Source organism: Culex quinquefasciatus, chromosome 2 (genome assembly GCF_015732765.1).
Source record: "Culex quinquefasciatus strain JHB chromosome 2, VPISU_Cqui_1.0_pri_paternal, whole genome shotgun sequence".
Classification (NCBI taxonomy): domain Eukaryota; kingdom Metazoa; phylum Arthropoda; class Insecta; order Diptera; family Culicidae; genus Culex; species Culex quinquefasciatus.
In genome coordinates, this window is record NC_051862.1 from 150,288,879 (window position 1) to 150,310,224 (window position 21,346).

At 34.9% G+C, this 21,346-nt stretch overlaps 1 protein-coding gene across 2 annotated transcripts in view; it reads right to left on the reverse strand.

Annotated features, from left to right (window-relative positions):
• The window catches only part of LOC6032953, a 357,638-nt gene that overhangs the window by 39,380 nt on the left and 296,912 nt on the right, over nucleotides 1–21,346 (reverse strand). For both annotated transcript variants that reach the window (XM_038258180.1, XM_038258179.1), the window contains exon 11: nucleotides 2–104. In XM_038258180.1, coding sequence (XP_038114108.1) covers nucleotides 2–104 — 103 coding nt within the window. The remainder of the gene's footprint in view (nucleotide 1; nucleotides 105–21,346) is intronic.

The following is a 21,346-nucleotide window of genomic DNA, read 5'->3' on the forward strand; positions in this document are numbered from 1 at the left end:
CCTTCACACATCTTGCCGGTGAATCCGGGTCGGCAGGCGCAGTAGAACGATTCCTCCGTTGTCCAGCAGGTTCCACCGTTGGCACATGGGTTGACATTGCACAACTGTACCATTCGCAGGAGAATGAAAAGAGATGCATGAAAAAAAAGAACAGGATAAAAATATCATTTATAACAATTGTAGTGCCTTCTGCTGCAGCCATATTGCCTTCGTCCGTCCGTCCGGTTCCGGTCGGTTCCGCCGGAACAATTCCGGACGGGGCACAATATGTCATTGTTATTCTGCAATATATTTATTTCACGGTGGGCGCCGGCACACACACACACACGTAGCGAGAGGAAAAAAAATAGAGTAGAAAAGTCACTGGAGATGAAATGTGAGACGATGATCCCTGTTTTGAATCCTAAACTCGGCAAAGAATGCATCGCCTGCTGGGGCAGGATTATGGGTCCGGTAGCTCCTCAGGAAGGACAATATCTGCTGCTGATCTCTTTCGTGATTTCAAACGACAATCTGCTGGCCTTCTGGTCCTTTGGAGTTTGACCACCCGCAGGGGAATGTCATGTGTATATTGTACTTTGTAGGTTTGTGTGTAACTTGGTGTTACATCAAGGCTGTATATCAAAGGTACTCGTCATCTTGCTTTGCATTAGTGTGAGTGCATGACTCCGTGCCACTAAAACCAAAACAAAAACAAAAGAACAATGGACCGTGCCAGGAAAACCAAAACATAAACAATGTCAGTGTCAGTGGAGTGAGAGAGTCAGAGATAGCGATTTTGACAACCGCACTACTACACACTCAATCGCGAGTACCTTAGGTAGAAAGCCATGGTGTTACATGCTCAAAGCATCCGGGCGTTCTCTAAAGATGGTCATGGTTTCAACTAACCTAAGATTCGATGGATTGGTGATTGGATATTGATTTGATAAGTTTAGTACTTCACTCAAAAAAGGGCTATAACATAAAAAATTACATTTCCCTTACAAAATCCTATAGAAAATGATCTTGGCTTGGGATGGTCGAGTTTTCGCCCCATTGAGCTCATAGTCCGGATTTAGACTCAGTTCTCCCATGCAATTCAACCTTGTATTCGCTTTGATTCGATGATTTTCAAGGACTGATTGTCTAGGAATTGATAATTGGGAATAAAACCAACTCCTGAACCTCAACAGGAAGTGTTGATGCTCCACTTTTTTATGGGGATAAGGAAAAATCCTCAGGGTATCCCCAAGTATTGTATAAGGTCTAAGATATGAAATACACATTTATTTCTTAACAGAAACAAAGCGATTTGCCACACAGAACCAATGATTGAACAAGGCAAACCAATTCAAGTGTAAAATTAAAGTGAACGATTTCAATTTCGTGTCCCACCCCCATTCGTGTGGCAGCATCTCACGTCAGCTTCACTATTGTCACCAAGCAACCTTGCTGTTTCCCTTTGTCCAACCTGAATGCATACAAACATTGCCAAGGTAGATGCTCCCTTACCTTCGGGGAGTTGGAAAATCAATATCGGATTAAAAGTGTTTCTATTGCATCTCCTTCCTTCGGTGTAATAGTGTAATTCCAACAGATGGCTCCTTCGGTTTGCATACTTTCAGGGGAGAACTTTCCGGAGGGTCGGAGCGGTTAGAGGACTATCATCATTGTTGGCAATTAAAAGTGAGCACTAATTGCAGGTTCAGTCTGAGGAATATTGAGCATTCTGCTGCTGAAATGCCTTTTAATTGCGAAAGTGATATCTTGGACGTGATTACGGCAAACCATCCGATACAATCACCCAGAATGGCAAATGACCTGGAAGGATGACCTTTTTGAATCCCATCAAATAAACGACTTTCCACAATAATGTTTACCAATGGTTCAGTTAAAATCTCTCAACAACAAAAAAAAAACACATTACGTAAATTGGAAATCGTTTCAAATAACGTTCCGCCAATTTGACGAAATGGGTCGATTCGCAATTTTGTTGAGTTTTGAAGGAGGTGATCACGGGGGAGGGAGGTAATTTCCCCACAGACCCGCCCACCATAATAAGCCCCGGGTTGAGCGATTGCTCATTGAAGCACTACCAGCACCTGACTGGTGCGGGACGTAAACATCGATGTGTTATTTTCGTTATTTTTCCTGGGGCGGTATACGCTTTTACGCAGGAAGAGGCGAGATCTGTCAGGAGAAAAGTGGGGGCGGTGGCTTGAGGGGCTATCGCGGTTGACCCGGAAGTAATTGCAACGTGACCCACATTGGGGGGCGCTTGGGAGAAATTGAAGATTGAGGTTTATAGTAAATGTGTGATAAGCAAGGAGAATTTTTTTAACACTTCTTTAATAACTGATATTTTACAGGACTTTATAGAGCTTAGATTTCATTCAAATAGTTTTAAATTGAAGTAGTAGTTTGTTATTTTTATAAAATGCACTGGTTTATGTAAGCTCAATATTCAAAATTTTGAGCTGTTCTCCACCAAAACTGGAAATGGATTTTATTTATATATTTTTTGTTTAGTTTAAAGTTTGTGAGGTCCTTCCATGGGAGCAAAGAAGCCATTTTGTGTCATACAAGTAAAGTAAAAGTAAATCTTTCCCAGTTCCTGAGGGGAACACCCTTGAAGAGTATCGGGGCCGGCATTTACAAAGCGGATTCAGTGGCAGTTTCATTCTCAACTTAATGTTAACATGTTAAGGTTAATGTTAACATTCCATAGGTCGCCTCCCTAAGGTGTCGTGATAAGGTCCAGTTTGTGACGATACACTACCTTCCCTTTACTAAGCAATCGATTCCAGAAGGGAAAAGATCACCAGTTGTGTTGGTCCGAGCCGGGATTTGAACCCCGATCTACCGCTTACGAGGCGGAAGCGTTACCACTGGGCTACGTGGCTTGGTCATACAAGGCTCCATACAATTTCAGCAGCAGTCCATACAAAAATGGTACGTAAATATTCGAAAATCTAAAAGAATGTCTTTTGAAGACATTTTCTGATCGGTTTAATATCTTGGGCAAAGTTGTAGGTATTGATGAGGAATATTCAGAAAAATAGGTACAGGGATTTTTAGCCATTCTTTGGTCACCCCTGGCTTAGAGACATAGTCTGGTATACTACAAAAATTACTGCAAACTTAGTTTCTCAAAATATAAAAGAAACATAGTAAGATATACAGCGAATGCTGACCTCAGAAAAAAAACATTTTTAAAAACATTGACTAAGTCACATAAAACTACACTTCCAATCATAGAATTTTCTTTAATATTAAGAGTTCCTCTTTCCAATGCTTTTTAAAAATAATTTTTTTGTTAAAATGGACTATAACTAACTCGGGGTATTTTGTTTTGTCCATTCTTCTCTATGGTTCAATAATTGCAATTTTTTGCCCCCTAACACATATCGAAAAATAAAAACAAAAGAAATTTGGAAAGTTGATTGTATGTGAAAAAAGTTAAAAAATCAGCAAAAAAAAAAGCAAAAAAAAATAGGTCAAATCAGAAATTTAAAGTGTTTTTGCAACAGGATTCAGAAAAATCTTCATATTTGAATGCTTTTTCAGTATACTTATTTCAAGGTTCTTGTGAAAAATTTAAGATTCGCGGAGTTTCTAGAATTGTGTAAATATGCTCGCAAATCTGCAACCACTACGAGTTTTAAAAAGTAATTCAGAAATTCTGAACACGTTTTTCAAATTCCCCTTAAAAAAAGTTATCACTGATAATTTTATGACTCTTTTTCGGAAATCAATCTACAGATAACTATTTAAGAACAAAAAAGAAATGTTGAAATAATAATCTCGCAAAACTTTTTTTTTAATCCATTCTATTTCATTTTGTTAAAACGATGAATTTGAATCCTTCGGATTTCGATGAGTAATTAAAAACATCGTGTATACCATAATCACTCATAATAATAAGAATAATGTTTAATTATAACTTTTGTTCTTTTTAAAATATCAAAAATTACTTGCTGATATTAAGGCCGTTGCAAATATTTTATAATAATTTGGAAAGTGTGTTTTCCAATATGGGTCATTCCACCTGAAGTGTGCAAGAAAAAATGCAAATTTGAAAATTACCATCTCCGATTCTGCTCAAATTTGGCAGAGCTGTTGAGACTATCAAAACATGCAAAAATCCCGAATTTCATCCAAATCGGACCTCCCCCTCCAGTTTTGTACCCTCCCAAAAAATAGACTTTTTGGCTATTTTTGAGCAAAACCCCTATCTTCAAACGACGATAACTCAGGAACCATAAATCTTAGAGAGTCGATCTTAGAATCAATTTTGAAGGAAATTGGACGTAGAATCCATTTCCGTGATCAAAATATAGATTAAAATATGTTTTCTACCTGTATTGCGCAATTGAAAACTTTAAATGGTCGTATCTCAAAACAGCCCTATTTATTTTTTAAATTTGACCTCACCATCGTATTCCCCGGCCAATTTTACATAAGAATCACTTATCGACAGAAAGGAATATGTTTCGTTCCAGAGATATCGAATTTTAAAGTTTTGAGTATTTGTGATTACCTAAATTAGCTACACTCGCCGCATATGCTAGAAGCACTCGGGCGCGTTGGTCAATAACTGCTACCTGTTTATTTATTGAAATAAGATTTCATCCCAAATAATCATTAGTTAATTAGTAGGAAACTGCTGTATAATCTTAAATTAAAAAAAAGTATACGGTACATTTATGTGCTAGCCCACAGGACAGAGCAAGAATGACACGCAATACAGGGCAGAATGGAATTCACACAGGGTAGCAGGAAATTGCAATTGATCTTGTAAGTAACACTTCTTAAGAAAAAGTGTACGATACATTATCGTGTTAAAAATAATGAATTAACATGAATTAAACTCTCGTGAAGCATGATTAAGGAGGAGGATTTCTGGAAAAAAAGAAAGGCTTCATCCATAAAGTACGTCACGCTAAAATCAGCCAAAATTTACCACCCTCCCCCCCTTTGTCACACTTTTCCTATACTTAAAACACTCAATGTCACACTTGCTCAGACCCTCCCTCCCCCCTAGAGCGTGACATACTTTATGGATGACGCCAAAGTATAAAACTGAAAAATGTGAGAAAATCACAAAGATTAATTTGATTTATGATCTGATTAAGATCAAATTTTTTAGTTTCTTGTTTTTGATTTTTTTTGTTTGTCAATCATTTCGAAATCTTGGAAGACGATGCAGCTGTGTCCACATGTATCAGAAAAATATGTTTTTGTTTTTGAAATTAAATGTATCAGAATTGAAAAAATATCAATTATTCAGATGAAACTGGCTCACAATATAAAAATCGGTTTTATATGATCAATCTTTCAAACCGTATGGCAGATTTTGAAGTTTTTGCTGAATGGCACTATTTCGCTACCGCACATGGCAACCCATGAGAATTATTTCATCTACTACAGCCAGCTCTACATTTATTCTTGCTTTAAATAAAAGAAGAAATTAGGAATTAGGAAAAATATGAAATTATATTATTTTCATATTTTTCCTAATGATATGAAAATGATAAAATTATATTGTAAAAATGCTGTAGCATTTGCAAATAAATAATAAAAGTTCAAAATTTACTTAATATGGTTCAAAGACACTGAGATCAGCAAAAACAATGCATTTAAAATTACCCAATAAATAATTCTTAAACAAAAAAAAGATTGTTCAAGGGATTAATTATCTCAAAATCGTTTAAAAAATAAAAATAATTCATCATACAGAACACCAGGTAGTAATTAATGATCAACGCACCCAAGTGCTTCTAGCAGATGCGGCGAGTGTAGCTAATTTAGGTAATCTCAAATACTCAAAACTTTAAAATTCGATATCTCTGGAACGAAACATATTCCTTTCTGTCGATAAATGATTCTTATGTAAAATTGGCCGGGGAATACGATGGTGAGGTCAACTTTAAAAAACAAGTAGGGCTTTTTTGAGATACGGCCATTTAAAGTTTTCAATTGCGCAATATAGGTAGAAAACATATTTTAATCTAAATTCTGACCACGGAAATGGATTCTACGTCCAATTTCCTTCAAAATTGAGTCTAAGACCGACCCTCTAAGATTTGCGGTTCCTGAGTTATCGTCATTTGAAGATAGGGGTTTTGCTCAAAAATCGCCAAAAAGTCGATTTTTTGGGAGGGTACAAAAATGGAGGGGGTGGTCCGATTTGGATGAAATTCGGGATTCTTGCATGTTTTGATAGTCTCAACAGCTCTGCCAAATTTGAGCAGAATCGGAGATGGTAATTTTCAAGTGCTGTTCCGCTTCGGGTGGAATTTTGAAAAATATTGAAAAATAAAAATTATTCTATTCGTGGAAAAACTAGATTTTTTCAGCACCCGTCTTTTTTATCCACATTGGTAAATCTAGTTGGTTAAATGTACGACGCGGGTTGAATCTGATTTTTGTGACTTGTTACATTTTAAATACACCCAAAGGAAAAATTAATATCAAAATCTGCAACAGTGGATTTGCTGCAGAAAATGTTATATTTTATAACAGTTTTTGCAGCAAGCTCATAGCTCATTTCTGGCCGCGTGTAAACATGTCAGTTCTCACCAACACATATAATGCTGGCGCGTCCCCGAGCAACAATACAGATGTACATCCCTCTCATTTCATCAAGCGTCCATGGCGCGGTGGTAGCGTGTCGGGTCAACAACCGAGAAGTTTATGGTTCAAACCTCATTCAGTTAACTTTTTTTTCTACAATGCAATCAATCAGCCGTCGGTAATGTCGATAATTGTCGGTAACGGGCAAAAATGTCATACACCTATATCGCAAAAAAAATGCATGAGGCCAGATTTCATGCCGGTTGGGTGTACAATTTCAATCCTGAAAATCAGTCAGAAATGTTCATACTATTGGATGGAGTGCAACCGTTGCTCTTTTATTTATTTGCTCAGCAAATTTGCGTGTAATCTTCAAAATATTTTGATATTTTTTGCCCTTTTTTGAACTTTCACTTTTACATGTTCAATAATTTGAATTTCAAAATTGAAATGAATTTTTAAAATGGTCCAATTCATTTTAGTATATTTTCATCCTTTATTCCTGTCCTAAAAATCGGCGCCAGTCAACCCAACACGTGCGTTCACTTGTGTTTTCTCCTCCAAAAGCTGCACGTGCGCGACATTCCTGCAGCCTGGTGACGCCAGATATGATTTATGGGACAGGTAATGTTTATGTAATATATATTTGAATAACCTGCCGGCTGGTGCTGGTGGTGCGGCATGAGGTGACCTGTTCTCGCAGGTTTGTCGTGTCATGAAAAGCGATTTATCATGCAATTTTTCAGCTGGCGCCAGGGTCAGAGCAGCAAAAACACACCGCCACCCAGCCACCCACACACCACTGGGGTAAAAACGAGCGCCAACTTTCTACGGGGTTTGGTCAACAAAAACAAACGAGGGAAAAGTTTTTTTTTTCCTCTCGTTGAAGCTCAAATTTAACGACGATTTCTCGCTAAATTCCAGCTTGTTTTTCAGGGTTCAACAAAAAGCAAACGGAAGGCCGTTTGCCAGTGATTGTTCGCTCAAATAAAGAAGAACGGTGTTTTAGCTGTCTCAACAGGATGATCTCCATTCTGGGAACAATGGAGCCCCTCCAGTCGTGAATTTATTGCGGTGTGTTAGGGGGTTAAATGTCACATTTGACAGTGAGAATTTCAACATTGTCCTGAAATACAGACGCCGTTGTTTTGATTGAATATGCTGTAAATCTTAAAGTCGATCCATTTTACCCCCTGTTCCCCCTTTTAAAAAGAGCACCTCACAATTGATGGCAAAAACAAAGCCTACGACCTGTCAAGCGCAGTTTCCAATCCACAAAGGCCTAGGCTCCTTCTTCTCCTGTCACAAATTCTACTGACATGGAAATGCCGTTGTCGATGAACGATGACGTGGCCATGGCGGCGGCGTCGCGACGCCGCTCACACTGGCGATGACAATGCTGTCATTGTGAGTGATAATGATGATGATGATGATGATGGGGATAAATTGTGGGATTAGTGCGCAATCACTGGGAAAATGTTGCGATAGCTGATTTGAGCAAATCATATTAGAAATTTATTTTAAATTATCATTTTAAAACATACAGACGTTTAGTTTGAATGCCTTAAATTGACACATAATGATTTTATATAGTGAAATTTCGCAAAATATTTTCTGTAGACACTATTGTGTCTAAGCTATAAAAAACTACAAAAATATCTTAAAAGAATTTTTGCACAAACTAAAATATCCATTCGACAGCTTTTCTAAAACAGCTCGATTATTCATGTCAGTTTTCCCTTGAACGGAAATGACGTAAAACACACCCATAACCACTCACGCACAGTGAAGAAAGCTTGTGGTATCAGCGCGTGAAATGTGGCTTAAACATCTTTCTTTCCTAAATATTTTTTTTTTCGTTCAACCATCACGCCCACACCCCAGAAGTTTTACCACAATGACTTTGGCGGGCATAAGCAAAAAAAAGGCAGTCAAAAAAGGGTACAGCAGTGGATCAACAAACGATTTGTGTTGTGTGTGTTATCAGTACACGGTAACAGGACATCGGTGTTGAAAATATGGAACAATAAATTGTCGTGAATTTGGAATTTTAAAATGTTTGTTTGCATGATTGAATTAGTTGGTTGATTCCTCAATTCAATTCAATAAATATAGCATTAAGAAGAAAAAAATTAAAAGTCACTAAATATTTTAACGTGTATTATTTTTTTCAGTGCAGTCCTTATCCAAACCTACAATTTTGCCGAAGACACCAAATCGATCAAAAAATTCCTTCAAAAGATACAGATTTTTGAATTTTCATACATCGTTTTTGTATGGACAGCTGCCAAATTTGTATGGAAAATTATATGGATAAACTAATGATGCAAAATGGCTTCTTTCTTTGGGCATACCGAAGGCACCAAACAAGTTTCAGTCGGATTAAAAAAAAAACAAAATTTATTTTTTGAAAAAAGACCGATTTTGTAGAGAATTGCTCAGTCTCCGAAATTCAAACCGCTGAACATGTGTTGCTGTGAATGGATTTGGCTAAAATTTGGGATATTATTAAGAAACTTTATCAAGATTAAGTGCTCAAAAAATGAAATTGGTCCGATCAATATTTTTGGAGATATCGTCAAAATAGTGAGTGTCGGTCAAAATCGTAATTTTCATGAAAATATCAATAATTTTAGTACGGAAATAGGTAGCTAAGTTTTTCAAAACGCATCTGAAAGAAGACATTCCAGAAAACTTGCGCTGAAAATTTCATGAGGTTTGGTCTAAACACGAGCAAACACCAGTAATTTGAATTTTCAGTTAGGTTTGACAAATCGTCCAACGAGCAATTCTCTCAGATTTCGGTCATTCGATTTTTTTTGTATTTTTTAATCCGACTGATACTTTTTTGGTGCCTTCGGTATGCCCAAAGAAGCCATTTTGCATCATTAGTTTGTCCATATAATTTTCCATACAAATTTGGCAGATGTCCATACAAAAATGATGTATGAAAATTCAAAAATCTGTATCTTTTGAAGGAATTTTTTGATCGATTTGGTGTCTTCGGCAAAGTTGTAGGTATGGATATGGACTACACTGAAAAAAAAATGATGCACGGTAAAAAAATTTTGGTGATTTTTGATTTAACTTTTTGTCACTAAAACTTGATTTGCAAAAAAAAACACTTTTTTTATATGTTTTAGAGGACATCAAATGCCAATTTTTCAGAAATTTCAAGGCTGTGCAAAAAAAATCTTTGACCGAGTAATGAATTTTTGAATCAATACTGATTTTTTCAAAAAATAGAAAAATAGGTCGCAAAAATTTTTCAACTTCATTTTTCGATGTAAAATCAAATTTGCAATCAAAAAGTACTTCAGTGAAATTTTGATAAAGTGCACCGTTTTCAAGTTCAATCCATTTTTAGGTGACTTTCTTGAAAATAGTCGCAGTATTTCATTTTTTAAAATTAGTGCACTTGTTTGCCCGCTTTTGAAAAAAATATTTTTGAAAAGCTGAGAAAATTCTCTATATTTTGCATTCTTGAACTTTGTTGATACGACCCTAAGTTGCTGAGATATTGCCATGCAAAGGTTTAAAAACAGGAAAATTGATGTTTTTTAAGTCCCACCCAAACAACACACCATTTTCTAATGTCGATATCTCAGCAACTAATGGTCCGATTTTCAATGTTAAAATATAAAACATTCGTAAAATTTTCCGATCTTTTCAAAAAAAAATATTTTCAACATTTTTAAACCAAGACTAACATTTCAAAAGGGCCAATCATTCAATATTTCGCCCTTTTAAAATGTTAGTCTTGGTTTAAAATTTTTGAAAACATTTTTTTCGAAAAGATCAAAATTTCACGACTGTTTCATATTTTAACATTCAAAATCGGACCATTATTTGCTGAGATATCGACATTGGAAAATGGTGCGTTGTTTGGTTGGGACTTACCCTAGTAACATTTTAGGTTTTAAGTAGGCCATTAAAGCCTAATTAGGCCGTATGAGGGTTTTCAGAACCATGATAAAACCTGTAAGTTTAAAAATGTTACTAGGGTACAAATCATCAATTTTCCTGTTTTTAAACCTTTGCATGGCAATATCTCAGCAACTAAGGGTCGTATCAACAAAGTTCAAAAATGTAAAATATAGAGAATTTTCTCAGCTCTTCAAAAATATTTTTTTCAACGTGGGCAAACATGTGCACTAATTTAAAAAAATGAAAAACTGCGACTGTTTTCAAAAAAATCACCTAAAAATGGATTTAACTTGAAAACGGTGCTTTTTATCAAAATTTCAGTAAAGTACTTTTTGATTGCAAATTTGATTTAACATCGAAAAATGAAGTTGAAAATTTTTGCGACCTATTTTTCGATTTTTTGAAAAAATCAGAATTGATTCAAAAATTCATAACTCGCTCAAAGATTTTTTTGCAAAAAAAAAAAAAAATCAAACCATCAACATTAACGACCCCCGGGTCTTTTGTGGTCTCTATTGCAAGTTTCTGCTCGAACCTTGGAGCCCGAAGGCTTGAATGGGAAGAGCATCCAAACCTCTTTCTACTCCAAGGAACCTTCCACCCCAGTGTTTGAACTGACGACCTTTGGATTGCGAGTTCAATCGCCGCCAGCGATTCCACCGGAGTAGGCTTGGTTTGGTGTGTTGTTTGTACTTATGGCATGGAGACGACTCCTACACCTGGAATGACTTAACGGCCTAACAACCAAGGCCGGGACCTACATTTTACTTCCTCATTCGATGGAAGGTTGCAGCAGATGGGAATCGAACCCAGAATCAACCGCTTACAAAGCGGACAGCGTGACCATTCAGCCTGGCACTGCCAAGATTTTTTGCACAACCTGGAAATTTCTGAAAAGTTGGCATTTGATGTCCTCTAAAACATATCAAAGAATAAAAAAAAATTATAATTGTGTTTTTTGCAAATCAAGTTTTAGTGACAAAAAGTTAAATAAAAAATCACCAGAATTTTTTTTACCGTGCACCATTTTTTTTCAGTGTAGTCCATATCCATACCTACAACTTTGCCGAAGACACCAAATCGATCAAAAAAAATCCTTCAAAAGATACAGATTTTTGAATTTTCATACATCATTTTTGTATGGCCAGCTGTCAAATTTGTATGGAAAATTATATGGACAACTTATGATACAAAATGGCTTCTTTGGGCAAACTGAAGGCACCAAAAAAGTTTCAGTCGGATTAAAAAATACAAAAATTAAAATTTAAGAAAAAAGACCGATTTCGTAGAGGATTGCTCCAATTCCTTTGTAGTCGAAAAATAAAATAATAATAATAATTTCACCCCAGCTTACGGTAGGTCCATTAAGAAAGGGACCGCAAAGCCCCGAATTCAATCCTTCGCCGAAGACTTGGGTTTCAACCCTGAAACGCGGGTGAACATTAATCCATCATTATTTCCGAGCCCATCCCTTTCATCACATGTGTGCGTGGGAGAGTCATCATGCTTAGCTTTCGGGTCGAGATCGATTTACTTGCGTGTGCTTAGAGAGAGCGAAAAAATGGACATGACAGAAGGATTCTGGGATTATGTTTGAGGTTAGATTTTTTTAGCACGTTGGTTGATTATTTCGACATTAAGGTGGCCGACTGTTGATGATGGATGACACTGATGGATTTTTTTCTTTACGATGAACTTTAGAGAAAAAAAAGTTGAAATTTTCTGTTTCCACAGGAAAAGACAACAATTTTATGATAGCATTAAGCTCGACCTTAAACAATAGGAACAAAAGCAAAACAGCAAGTCCAAAGTGGACCCAAAGCACCGAAGCGGAACGAACGCCTTCCAAGGGTAGAATTTTCCGGTGGGAAAAACACAAAAAGAAAAGTCAACCAATACGAGAAAACTCACTTCCCCCGTTCCCCCGCCTCCCTCGAGTCTTGCTGCCACAGAAAAAGGATTAAAAACATAAATCAGCTTACTGTGGCGTAACGGATTCCGGTCTCTTTCCCCGAACACTAGTTGTGGGAAGAGTAGTAGTGACCTCCGGAGGAAAGGGGGAAAGACGAAAAAGTTTGAGTAAACAACTGGGACGATGGCAACAGCAGAGCTTGTAGGCTGTGAGCCAAAGGGAGGAAAAATAATTCTCACAAAGTATTTAGCAAAAGAAAAGATGGGCTTTTCGATCAAGTTATCATCGATTTAAGTTAATTGAAAAATGGACTGGGGGGTAGAGCGCCCAATTTCTTGTAACGGGGAAAAATTCCCGGGATTTTCCGAAAAAATATTTTCCGTTTCCCGGAAAATTTGTAAATTTTTCGGGAATTCCCGAAATTCGAGCGAAAGTTAACATTTTTCCTATTTGAATGTTTTGAAAATATACAAAAAATGATAGAACCCAATTTGCCCTGTAAATTTCATGTTATGGTTGATTTCAGCTAATAATAATTTTGGAGGCATTTGTAACTAGAAATTGATCTTGCTTATTTGTTTTGCAACAAAAAAACTGCTATTATGGAATGAAAATAAATCAATTTATTTTTGGTAACCTGTTTTTCCACGACAATTGTTTTTATATTCTTTGAAAATAAGATATTGACCCAAAAAAAATGAGATTTGTTTTCCGTGACTTAATTGGATGAAAATTGAATTGATATACCGTAAAACGGGGTGACTTTGATAGGTTTGCGATTTTTCCGCAAAATGAAGAGTACAATTAAAATACTAACGGAATGGTTTAGAATCATACTGACTGTGGTAGAGAAGTGTTCAAAGTACCTCAAGAAGAACTTTTCATAAAATTTTGAAAAGTTTAAAAAGTTAGTTAAGAAAATGTTGATGAAAGTCATTATTTTAAACTTCTCTAAGTATCAGGATTTTCTAAATAAATATGATATTGAATCGGAAAACAGAATGCATTTTCGGATTCCTTGGAAAATTTTCCTCAAGGAGACGGTTAAATAAGTTTGTAGATAATAAATGATATGTGTTTTTGAAACACAATTCAAACAAATCTCCAAAATTATAAGCAATTTCAGTTGAACAAATTTCATGTAAATTATGAAAACTTGTGATTCGTGCTTCAAATTCAAATCGAAAATTGTTTAAACAAAACTATGTTTAACAAATTTCAGGTTTTCACAGACTTTTTAACAACTTACCTACCTGTATTTTGTTAAAAAGCTTATAAACTTAGTTAACTAAATCTAAACATTGATTTTTTTCTTAAAAACCATATCAGCTACTTTGATGATGGTACATTTAACGTACAAAGAAAGTTTGGACAACTTAAATAAGATTTTAACAAGAAAAACTATGACTATCGAAGTCACCTCGGAACTTAAAATAAGTATTTTTAAGGAACTATTTTTCCAAACACTATTGGCAAAACTTTTTTTTCCAAAATAGTGCATGGACTTTGTGTGGCCTACCCCAGTACATATTTTAAAAATAATAATATTGAGAAAAACCTTACCTGTTTAAAATATTCCAAAACCAAATTGAAATCCTATCAAAGTCACCCGGTTTACGGTAATTAATTTCTTAAAAGCGGGTTGTGCAGGAAGAACTTGTTTGATGGTATTTGAAAAATTACAGTTTGACGTTTAAATTTATAAAGCACTTTTTACACTATGACAATTCTTTTGAACTAAGCCAATTATAACAAAAACCATACCATAAATGAAACTATAAAAAATATCATAAAACCACTTTGTACCATAAGAACGGCACCATAAACTTCAAAAACTTGCTTCAAATATCGGAATATCTTATAAATTCAATGATTATTTACGTATTCACGAGCTGAAACTAGTAAGACTTGATCGGAAAAATGTTAATTGCCAAGAAAAGCATTATTTCTGCACGATTTTATTTTCATTTCAACTTTATGTGCCAATGTTTTTCATAAACATGTTCTCTCGAACTTTGCCAAATTTGAAAGCAATTTTATGGTCGTGGAGCATGGATTTTACTAACTGTTTAAACAAATTGATTAAATAAATACTTCTAAACTTTTCGAACCGGGATAAAAATAAGATTTATTTTATAATTTCATAAAGTTATACGATTCTTTAGTAGCAGTGCAATTCTCAGAGATTTCGGTCTTTGATTTTTTTTTGTATATGTTAATCCGGCTGAAACTTTTTTGTTGCTTTGATATGCCCAAAGAAGTCATTTTGTATCATTAGTTTGTCCTTATTGTTTTCCATATAAATTTGGCAGCTTACCATACAAACATGATATATGAAAATTCAAAAATCTGTATCTTTTGAAGGATTTTTTTGATCGATTTGGTGTCTTAGGTAAAGTTTTAGGTATGGACAGAGCCGTACCTAGGGTCCACGGCGCCCTTGGCGAAGCATCAATTTGGCGCCCCTCCAAATTTTTCATCATTTTGATATGTTTACTTAAATTTTCAGCGATTGCTTCAAAGAGTTTTAATAATATAATGGTAATTGATTGAATAAATATAACAGCTAAAAAATCCAACCACAATTTAATTCTTTGAAGAATATTCAAATTAATGTTTTATTATTTTTAAACCATTTCAATCGATTTATATCTTTCCTATACAGATAGGTTGTAACGAAAAGGTGCTTTAGGATTAATGTTGACTGAAAATAGCAGAGTGTTTTTTTATCGTTTTAAACAGAATTTGATCTGACCTAGCTTAAATTTCATTGTATAAGCATTTTCCTGCATTCCTGAAAAAATAGTTTAACTGATTAGAAAATGGACTCCTTTTCAAACTTGTTTTTGGATGGATTCGTTTTGAAACTATTTTTTTTCAATTTATTTTTGAAAACAATATTTCTCTTCTCTGTGACTGTGTTTTTTGATTGATATAAAATTCCTAAAATTTGTTTTTTGAAAATTCATAGCTTCAAACAAAGGCTATTAGTTTTTACGTTTTTAACACATTGAAATTTTTTGTGTTTATTTTTCGACATCTAAAGTTTCTTAAAATTTTGTATAAAAACCATTACACTCAAATAGAGGGTGACGAGCGGGAATTCCCGGGAAATCAACCATTTTTTGGACCTCTCGATTCCCGGGAAATTTGGTCGAAGCAAAATTATATAAACAAATAAAAAAAAATGAAAATTCGAAATTTTTCAGAACGTTGGGTGTTCAATGCAAGTTGTTCAAGTTCGAATGAACCAATGCTTCTCTTATCTTCTAATTCAGAAAGTGTAAATTTTAACTTATTAAAAATTCCAATAACTATAATTGGGAAAACTTAAAATAATGTGGACCTTAAAATTAACCTTAAAGCATACTTAGCAGTTAGCCACAAGAAGAAAGTCTATTTTTTTATATTTTTGTTTATAATTCTAAGAGTATAATTTTCATATCCTCTTTCAAGCATAGCAATTCTTATAATCATTTTTTTTTATTCTTGTTATTTTAATTTCGCTGTATCAAGGTAATTTCCTTTTTTGATGTCATGGAGTAATTTTGTGTTTCGCTTAAACCTCAATATTAAATTATATCTTAGAAAAAAAAACTCTGGAAATCTTTGTAAAGTCCACCAAATGTGAACATTCGGGTTTTCCGGATCACTATTTCTTCAATGCATATTTACAGTTTTAAAAAAGAAAAAAAAGTATTAAAATTATTGTTTTGAGTCGCTATTTATTATATTGTAAAAATGCCGATACTGGGAAATTATATATTATATTATTTTCAAGAAGTAGATCATAGTTCCCAAAAATAATGAGGCTACTAATTAACGTTTCATTAAATAAGCATGAATAAATCGTAACTGAATTCATTGAAAAGAAACACATTTATAACTTTTCTTTATACATTACTGGCACTATTGGCATAGTTATAAACACTACCAGGTCCCGGGAATTCCCGGGAAATTTCCAAATTCAACTCTCGATTCCCGGGAAATTGAAAATCTCGAGAATAGTCACCCTCTACACACAAAGCTTTTAGAACCGTTTGTGTAAATGTGAAAATTTAGGCGAAATTACACTGGATAGCCCAACACATGGAATCCATGAAATAAAAAAAATGTATGTGAAAGATAAGCAACTTTATCCATTCCATTAAATAATAACAAAACAAAAAAAAATCAAGGAAAATGTTACTAACATTCTTCAAATTATTGACCCAAGAAGCAAAATTAAGTGGAACTTTGTGTTTTCCCAAAAAATATTGCTGTTTTTGGAGTTGGAATTTTGCTTTGGTTTAAATTCTAATGGGTCCGCGATAATGGTGTTTCTGCAAATCAAAATTATACAAGAAATTGTATAATATTTTACTTTTACGACTAATAAGTTGGTGGGCATGCCAATCTATGCAACTTTGTCGAAGACACCCAATTTTTACTTTTTCACTCTTGCTACAAGCAATTGAATACAAGCAGCAGAATATAATATATTTAGAGCAATTTATGTGCTCTTAAAAAACCAACATTTTTATGTTGAAAAAAACATATTTTGCTAGAAATTTAACAAAAGTCAAAGCATTTTTTGTGTTAGAAATATTCAATTTAAACACTTCAGTATTTCGAAAACGCAGGCCAATCTCAACGCACAAGTTTGCATTTAAAACGATAAAAATATCTCAAATGCCATTTTCTTTAAACTTGAAATATCTTATTTCAGATTTTCGATAGAAATGTGTAGATTTCAATTAAATAGTTGATTATATAAAAAAAATACTTCAAAACATAAAAAAGCTTGATGGTTCCTGATGCTGGAAAAAATGGTGAAATTTAAATTGAATTTTATATACTGTAGTATAAAATCTCTAGCTATTTCAAAGAATTGTTATAAAACCCTGAAATTTTTGCCACTTGAGCGCCCCCTTTGATAAATGAATTGAGAGAATTTAATTTTAAATTTAATTCTGGTACAATTATTGAAATAGTTGATTTTGGCGCCCCAAGTGTTATAAGTAATATTTGTAATATTCCGACCAAGATTATCGATTTATTTTGTAGTCCTACTTTTTAAATTTGGCGCCCCTTTTGTTCTGAATACCTTTCTAGGATTTTATAATGACATGACAAATTTGTACAATCATCGTTTTCGGCGCCCCCCCAAGGGCTGGCGCCCTTGGCGGTCGCCAACTGCGCCAACCCCTAGGTACGGCGCTGGGTATGGATAAGATCTACACTGAACAAAATGATACAAGGTAAATTCTTTTTGGTCACTTTTTGTCACTAAAACTTGATTTAAAAAAACATTATTTAATTTTTTTTCTGGCATGTTTTAGGGGACATCAAATCCCAACCCAATATCTTTGACCGAGTTAAACATTTTTGAATCAATACCGATTTTTTCAACATCAATTTTCGATGCAAAATTAAATTGCAATTTGTACTCTAGTGAAATTTTGATTAGGTGCACCGTTTCTAAGTTACAGCCATTTATAGGTAACTTTTTTCAAAATAGTCACAGTTATTCAATTTTTTTTTAAATTAGTGCAAATGTTTGCCCAACTTTGAAAAACATATTGTTGAGAAACTGAGAAAATTATCTATACATAGATTTTTTGAACTTTGTTGATACGACTCTTAGTTGCTACACCCACACGCAAGACTACAAACACTCAAGACTACACCCTTTTGAATGTAGTATCGATTTAAAAAATGAAAATATTGTTTTCGAAAGCAACTAAGGGTCGTTTCAACAAAGTTCAAGAAAGCAAAAAATAGAGAAATTTGTGAAACACATTAAAAAATAGAAATAGTGTTTTATTTTGATTAAAATGACAAAAAGTAAAATTTAAAATTTCAAAAAATACTTTACCGTGTTTCATTTTTTTTCAGTGTAGTCCTTATCTATACCTGCAACTTTATCGAAGACACCAAATCGATCAAAAAATTCCTTCAAAAGATTCAGATTTTTTAATTTTCATTGTATCATTTTTGTGTGGACAGCTGTCAAATTTGTATGGAAAATTATATGGACAAACTAATGATTGGATTCTTTGGGCATACCAAAGGCACCAAAAAAGTTTCAGCAGGATTCAAAAATATTAAAATTAAAATGAAAAATGCCTATTTCGTACAGAATTGCTCAAATATTTTGAATGGTTCAAGTTCAAATTTATTCAAGTCTAAGAGTTCAACATCCTTTTTTGGCGTTTTAATTTGCTTCATTTTTTGAAAATGATCAAACATACAAAAGTTGTTAAGAAGCAAACACAAAAGAACTGAACAAGACAATCAAGACAAAAGTGACCAAACCAAACGCTAGAAAGTTCCAACTCACCGCTCTACTCCTCTACCTTCAGGTTGAAACTCTGTGGTCACGGGTTCAGAAATGCCCAGCTTGATGCACCGGCAAGACTCTTTCATCCCGTTGGTCACTGCCAACGCCACCAGTGGAGGTGTAATTAGTGATCGTTACGGCCACCTGAGAGCTAATTGGTGTTAAATGGGTCACATTAAGGTGAGGGCAGGAGGAAATTATTCTTCGATTTTGTAATCCTTTGGTAGTGGAATGGTCTTTCAACGAGGATGAAGTTTTTAAAGGCGAAAGCTTGAAATAAATTACTCTGAAAAATAGCATTCCATTTCGATTAATTACGGAGGCAAGCCAACTCATAATCCCTCGTAAGAATAACTTCCAGCTAGGAGAGGGGAAAAAAGTCATGCAAGGCTTTTAATCACGGCGTTATTTTTCTTAATTACATTTTTTTTGTGCACATTCCTTACCAGGAGCTATTAATCTCCATTTAAGACGCGACGTCGCGACGACGAAGACGCCAACAAACATCTTCAGGACACGTGGCACGTGGGTAGATGAAGAAATTAAGTACACGGCGAAGTAAGAGCGGCAGGATTAAGCTCGGGGATTTAACGGGAAGGATTTCTGTTTGCTGTGCTCAAGTTGGAGTGAGATTTTTTGGGAAGAGATAAAAGTCAGACAAATTTAGACCTTCTTGGAAGTTGGTGTCAAGGAAAATATAACAGTTTGAATAGTAAACATCAAAAATGGTTAAATTACATCGAATTACTAAAACGAAATATTTCCAGTCACATCAGCTGGAAATTCCAGCTAGGCCAGCACTAAATTGCATCTAATTATGCATCGGAAACCCGCACTTCCGAACGGCCATAATTGCAATCAACTAATGTACGGACAGCTGCAACATCATCAGCCCATTTAGCAGATTGAAGCATTCCTCGACCAGCCGCACGGCAACGTGAAATTTACTGAGGTTTGCACAAATCTGGGCCCAAGCCGCACGCAATTACAGTGAATGAATTCGCCCATTCTGGCTCGGGTAAATATCAAACACACACGAATGGTTTGAATTGCAATTGCAGTTGAAATGGTGGGGTCAATTTTAGATTTGCTAGTAAACACAAACTGGCATTTAGGTGCGGGAATGGACGAGTTCGTTTTGGTGGAAAATTACGATGGTTTCTGTACTATTTGCAGCCTCATTTCGTTTTGGGATTTTAGGCAGAAAAGTGCAAATTATGTTTGTAACGAGATCTTTTAAGAAGATTCATATTTAAAAAAAAAATGTGTCATTTTGGGGGCTTTCCCTAGGCAAAAGAAGTCATTTTGTGTCATTGATTTGCCCATACAATTCTTCATACAATTTTGACAGCTGTCTTCACAAAAATGGTGCGTAATTGTTCTAAAATCACTATTTTTTGAAGACATTTTCTGATCAATGTGGTGCTCATGGCTCAAGGTGGTTTCAAAAACACCCAAAACGCAAAATCTGGAAATTTGGTTTATTGGACCTTTTCAAAAGAAACTCCAGACAAGAACTGTAGTCTAGGGTGAATCGGGACTACAGTCTGAATAGGGACAGCAGTATTTAGAGCACTTAAAGCTTTTAAATTTGGAAATGGATGTACACATTTTGTTAATCTGAGTCTGTTCTAACCGAAACCAATCAGAAAAATCAAAATATCAACATGATTAAAACTGCTGTCCCAATTCACCCCATGTGTCCTGATTGACCCCAGTTTACGTAACACATTTTTATCAAAAAATCATTACTCGACGGCGTACATTTTGTCCATACTTTGGCTCAGAAGCCGTAGCTTTTTGTCCCCTAAAACATTAAAAAATCAGAAATTTAATCGGATGATATGAAATAGCTTCTTTGGTCATAGGGAATGCCCCCCAAAAAATAAGGCCAATTTAAAAAAAAATATAATTATTTGCTTATATTGGCAATTTGCGGCGAGAAATATTAAGCTAACCTAGGACAGAAAGAGGAGAGACAGAATTGAAGATCGCGACAACAGTTTTTTCAAACCTTTTGTCACATGGAGGATAGATCCAGACAGGTCGTCCCATAGATGACGAAACACGAAAAGAAATTATCGTGTGTCAACTATGTGGGACATTCTCCGACACCTTCTGTGTCGGTTAATGGAAGACCCCTAAAAAGCTAGTTCAACAAAATATTACACTTAGAATGAATGGCCCTTAGCTTCTTCACCTCCTTTCCCCTTATAACTGCCAGCGCCCTGTCTGGATCTATCCACCATGTGACAAAAGGTTTGAAAAAACTGTTGTCGCGATCTTCAATTCTGTCTCTCCTCTTTCTGTCCTAGGTTAGCTTAATATTTCTCGCCGCAAATTGCCAATATAAGCAAATAATTATAATTGACTTCCGGTGATCAAAAACAATATTGTAAAGCAAAAAAATATAAATAAAATACACTTCCGAAACAGCTTCACAGGTATTTGGTTAGCAGTTCTCTGAGACCTTGAGATTGTTACACGATAAAATTATCGTCGATAATATTATCGTCCAACGATAAGGATAATGGTTATCATTATCGCCCGTGCATATTCGCTTAATCTATCGTTATAGTTAACGTTATTTCGATAATTCTATCGACAATAATCGTATTGCCAATAAT